General features: G+C 28.4%; 1 protein-coding gene across 1 annotated transcript; it reads right to left on the minus strand.

Annotated features, from left to right (window-relative positions):
• Nucleotides 1-2,899: 2,899 nt before the first annotated feature.
• On the minus strand, nt 2,900-4,372 carry LOC107421690 (nuclear speckle RNA-binding protein B). Its single transcript, XM_016030973.4, has one exon. The coding sequence runs from the start codon at nt 3,967-3,969 to the stop codon at nt 3,238-3,240; it is 732 nt and encodes a 243-aa protein (XP_015886459.2). The 5' UTR covers nt 3,970-4,372; the 3' UTR covers nt 2,900-3,237.
• Nucleotides 4,373-6,000: the final 1,628 nt, after the last annotated feature.

Raw genomic sequence — 6,000 nt, forward strand, 5'->3', positions numbered from 1 at the left:
TGTTTAAATTGTTTTTACTCATAAATGGTAATAAGCCTATAATTTCTAGGAACTCCATTGTTGTTTGGTAAAATTAGAAGGAAAAAGAAAATAATATAACTTTATTGTTTGAAACCTAATTGCAATATTTAACAATGAGGAATAATCATGTGAAATTTCAAATAATAATAATAATAATAATAATAGTAATAAGTAATTGATATGTTAACACGATTAATATTATTAAATATTTTAAAATTATAGAGCAATTTTTAATATTTATTTAACTATATTTTGTTAATAATGAATGAAAAATAGTTTTTATAAGATCAAATTTGATTATATCAAACGTAAATAAATCGTTAAGAAAATGATCTATTGTTAATTTTAAAGTTTACTTTTAAATATTTATTCTACAATATAAAAAAGAACCTTTTTTTTTTTTAATTGATTGAAAATGCTTTTAGTAAACATTGGCAGCACAATATGACCGTCTCTCTAGATCTACAAGACTTGCACGACACCGTGTATTAGGTTGAAATTAAGCTAATCAGCATCTTACAATCTGAATTTTTTGTCTAAGTCAGCCTCTTAATACACCTTGCCAAAACCCAAATTCCTTTTCAGAAGTATCAGCGTTTGATTTGATCGACTTTTTATCACTTGAAGCGTGCTCTTCTATGTAACCACTCCAAAGTTTTTAACTTGCTATTGATTTACAAATACATAATATAATATATATATATTTTTTTAAAGAAAAAAAAGATGAAACAAGTGCATGAATATTAAATATTTAAATTGGAAATTTGACTTTTGGTGCCCTAACAAGGAATGGGTCTCTCACCCACCACAGGATCAACGACAAATACGTTCATCTTCTAGACTATAAATCCGGATCCATCGGTGGTAATATGGCTAGGTCGTGAAAGGATTTGTCAGAGTCAACTAAGATAGTGATATTGTCACAATTTTTTATTCTAGTATGTTTGTGAACACAAATTCATAGTAAATGCTTATACTAATTCTAGAATAAACACTTGGGTCCACTTTGGTATGGCTTTCAAAAGGCAATTTATAGATTTTAAACATAAAATTTTTTTTAAGTATAGTTGTCTGAAAAAGTGTCTCAAATTTTAAAAGAGATTTAAATCAAAATCAATATAGAAAAAAGTTTATTCGAAAGTTTTTATAGATAAATAGAAATTTTAAAAAAGTAAAAACCATCAGAAACAGGAGATTATTAGTTTCTTTTTGACAAAATTGAATTCTTCATACATTTCAAAACCATCCTAAAAGTACGGTCCAGATCTTTACTTAAAGTCAAGGTCAAGTCTGAATGGGACAGTTGCCATACAATGGTTGGGCTTGGTCTAATTTGGAGCTTCTCTTCCTTGTATACTATTATTCTTCCTCGCTCTCACATCTTGAGGCTCAAAATTGAACTTGCTTCTTCTACTTCTTCTTCTTCTTCTTCTTCTTCTTTTCTTTCTTAGTTAAATAGTAACCAGCCTGTATCTGGGTTCACTTACACATGCTAAAATTGACTTGTGGTATTGAAATTATTTGGAGTTTTTTCTTTTTTCTTTTTTTTTTTTTGGGTTTTTGCCAATATATTAGTACGGTTTAATTCAATGTATTAATATTTCCTTTTTAATTAGTTTACTAGTTCAGTGATGGAAGACTTGAATTCAATAATTTATTAACTGTTGCTTTATAATCACTATCTTCTAAAAGAATTTCTAAATTGATGTGCCACTGAATATTTTTTATTTTTATCAATACATTTCAAAAACCAAGAATATTTATGATAAAAATTGAAGTATATTCTTTTCTTTATTTTTTACAGAGATCTTGTTGGTAAAAGTTAAAATAAACAAGAGAGAGGCCAGCTAGGATCTAGCTTCGTTTGGGTCCCAAAACTTCTCAAAATATAGTAAATGCATGAGGGAAGAAATTATATATCTTAATTATTAATTAGTTAGATTGATAGAACAGAAGAGAAATGAAAGCAATACTTTATTTGGACGGTTAAAATTAGTGGAAAGGAAAGTATAAGAAAAGAAAATGAAGGAAATAATGTTTTTTTTTTTTTTTTCATTTTAACTAATTTAGTTTTTCATCCAAAAATGAAAACAAAAAGAGAGAAAAGAAAAGAAAAAATATTTAATAAAATTTAATAATATAATCATCCAAAGAACAATTATTATAAAAATTATCATTTTTTTTCAATTTTTTCTTTTCTATTTTCGGACCCGAACATAGCGTAGATGGAAGCTAGCTTGTCTTTTAGCTGGATGGTTGGTACTTCATGGAAGTTTCTTTTTGTTTTCTTTTTTTCTTTCTCTTGTTATGAAAATTTCATTCTCTTATGAGTTTGACTTATTTATACTCGACTCAACCGCCAACAATTGGCTATAAGCTTATATAATTTCTTTTCTTTTCTTTTATTTATTTAATTTTTTAATTATCAATTTGTTTAGAGGAATGTTACTTGGGCCATTGCATTTGTCACCTAAATATAACTCAGAACATAAAAATGATTGTCATATGATGATTAATTGAGCTGTAGAGAGCCCAAGTTGGTAGGAAATCAACCTTTAAAGAAAATATTCGAAACTTAATATTTTAACTCTTGTTATTATCATATAATTATATAAAAAGAATAAAATTAGTTTCGGTTATTTGGTTGAATTATTATTCAAATAGGGATATATATTGGAATATATTACTTTTCCATTTTCATAAAATTTTTATTTGTTGACCTATAATTTCCATGTTGTCATAAGATAGAATCAAGCTACTTGGTCAAAGTGTATAAAATACAAACTCATGTCAAAAACGTCTAAAACAAAAAAAAATGTATAAAATATGGATAAGAACACATGAAACAATTAAGTAAAATGAAAGGAATCAATGAGTAGGTAACAAAATTACAAATAAATTAATTAGGGACACAAAAACGAAGAAAAAATGTATCCTAAAATGAAGAATAAATGGGTATCATCGTCAGAGAGCTTGAGGCAGCCAAACCACTTCATCAGATGGTCCACAAAATGTAATTAAACTTCTCCAACTTGCTTTCGTATCCCTATAAAAAGAAGATTGAATTTCCACTTTAGCCCCTCTCCTTCAACAAATTTTTTTTGTTTTTTTTTCTCTCCTAATCTTAGCCATTGAAGAACAAATAAATGAGCTTTCACTCCCCTTTCTTTTTCCTATTCTAATAATTTTTTTTTTCCTCCAATGAAAAAAAAGAGCTTACAATTCAGGGAAATTGTTGAATAAGTCAAATGGAGGAGTAGGGGAAGCAAAATATGAAGGACTAGACATAAAACTACCTTCCATGAAATTCCTATTAATCCCATGAATCACAGGACTCAAATCATGAAAGAAACTATCAGATGGTGGAGAGAAGAAGTTCGGCGGCGCAACCGGCGGTAGCGAAGCCGGTCCCGGTGACAATATCCCTGGAAACAAACCCTTTGATGATTCAGTAACATTATCAAGATGATGATGATGATGATGATAAAGATGATCATGACCGTCCACTTCCATTCCTTCCACAAATTTCTGTCCACTACTAATCTTCACTTGATCACGAGGTGAAGGCCTAGCCTTTTCTATCATACTATAACGCGCCGCCGGCGATATGGCCCCGGCGTTGTTGTTATTATCATTGAAAGGGTTATTGTTATTACTAGTTCCGGCGGCGGAGGTGGCCTCCGATGACGACGATGACAATCCGGTGAGGCGTTGCACCAAGCTCATGAAATCGCTAGGGTTTGTGTGGATTACCTTGGGGGACACGGTATAGATTATGACCGGCTGGCGAGGCGGCTGGTTGGCCGGAGGTTTGGAGGGTTGCGGAACAACCGGAGGTTTCTTGATCTTGTGGGAATCTTTGTGGATTCTGAGAGGAGTAGGACGTGGACCTAGAAGCTCTTTTCTTGGGGATCTTCCTGCAGATGTGGGATAGTCTGAGGAATCCATGGTTGGATAGTATCAAAGATTGAATTAAATGGCGCAGTGAGAGAAGAAAAAAGATGATTTTGATTATGATGATAAAGGCATATATTATTATTGTAAATCATATAAGGTTAAGCTTGGTATTAATATATACAAGAGCTGACATGAAATATTTAAAGAGGAAAATATTGAGAGAGAGGAAGTCAATGAAATGGATGATGGATTATTAAAATGCAATAAATATTTTCTGCTTTTGAGTATTTTGTAAAATTTGGCTGGTGGCTACTTGTTTGAAGTGACATATTTTTTTAAAAGTGGAAAGGGTATGTAGAGAGAGAGACAGAGATTAAGGCCGGTTATATGACTGTTTGGGTGTTTGAACTTGTCTAAGGTCTTTCATGGGGGAGTTTGGAAAGGGTCATTTGCCACGTCAGAGTGGAAACATTGTATAACGTAGCATTCCATGTAGGCTTCTTTTTGGTTAAAAGTAATCATAAAATGGCTTCTTTTTATTTATTGATTTTTTTAATTTTTAGATCAAATTGAAAAGTGGAAAAAAGAAAATAAAAAAAGAAAAAGAAAAAATGAACAACTCAAGTAATATTAAGAAAAAAGAAGCTCTAATGATCCTACAAATCTCCCACCATATTATTATTAGACATCTCTAATAGTTTGTTTATTAGTTTATCTATTTAAAAAAAATTTAAAAATTTTTTGGCATATGAGACTAATAAATAGTCTTTTAAAAAAAATCATCCAATAGTACTGTATAAAATCTGTATTAAACTAATATGGTATTAAAAAAAAAATAGAAAGTATCTAAAAGACTCTTTATTTGTTAAATGTTTGTTAAACATTTTGAATTATAAATTCAATCTATTCTCTCTTTTGTCTCCTTTCATCTTCTTTTCCAACATACCAACTCATTCTATTTAAAATTCCGAACAAAAGCCATTAGAAAAACAAAATTTTAATAGATTAAATCACTAAAAAATCAACATATTCTAAATCTTTTGCCATATAAATTCTGATAAATAAAATTATTGAAAATACTCTTAATCATAAAAAATCATGTTTCATTGCAAAGATTGGATATAAGTTTATTAAGGGAAAAAAAAAAAACTTTTAGAATCTTTCTAATTAAAAAACAATATATATATATATATATATATATATATTATGATCCTCCAATTCATCCAAGCTGTTAATTCAAAGACTTTTGTATGGTTTGAAGGACTTCAAGTCGTCTTTCAACTATCAGCTGAATTAGACTGAAGACTCATGAGTTGGGCCTTCGGATTAAATTGGGTAAAGAAGTTGGTGGATAACAAGTCAGTGGAAGCCCACTTTATGAGTGCCCAATTCGACATACTAACCAGAAAATACACATAATGCAGCATATTTAGGTGAAGCGTATGAATCTTTGTTTTTTTGTTTTTTCTTTCTTGGGGATTTGAAGTTGCGATGTATATATGATCATGCTATCAACTGAAAAAATAACGTTATTGATTAAACATCAAAGTATATATAAGTGCTTATGCTCAAAACCAAGATTCAAAATTTTGATACCGATAGAAATATCGAATAGTTAACATATAAAAATTTCTATGAAAATATTAAAAAATATCAAATATCGATAAAAATTCACAAAAATAATGAAAATTTATTTTAAAAATAAAAAATTTTGTTGAAATTTTAAAATTAACTTATTCTATCAATCAATTATGAAATTGATTCTAAAAGTTGCAAAAATATTTAATAGATATTATATTTTTCTTAACCAATTTAATTTATAGTAAGAAGTGATAATCATAAATAAATTATTACTAATAAAAATATGCAAAAAGTATATATTTGATAAAAATTATTTATTAATTAAGATAAAACAATTATTACAATTACATTATATTTCATAAATATCATCTCAATACTCATAGAATTTTTAAATGGTTGAAAATTGTTGGTTTTTTCTTCGTTTTTATTTTGATATATAAAATATAAAAAGTAATTATTAAAATAGTATTTCCTTTATAATTTTTTATGAAATTATTAATA

This window comes from Ziziphus jujuba, chromosome 5, assembly GCF_031755915.1.
Source record: "Ziziphus jujuba cultivar Dongzao chromosome 5, ASM3175591v1".
Taxonomy (NCBI): Eukaryota; Viridiplantae; Streptophyta; class Magnoliopsida; order Rosales; family Rhamnaceae; genus Ziziphus; species Ziziphus jujuba.

What these genes read in the sequence shown, in the direction of transcription:
- LOC107421690 (XM_016030973.4), bottom strand. Translation starts at nt 3,969, where the DNA reads ATGGATTCCTCAGACTATCCCACATCTGCAGGAAGATCCCCAAGAAAA.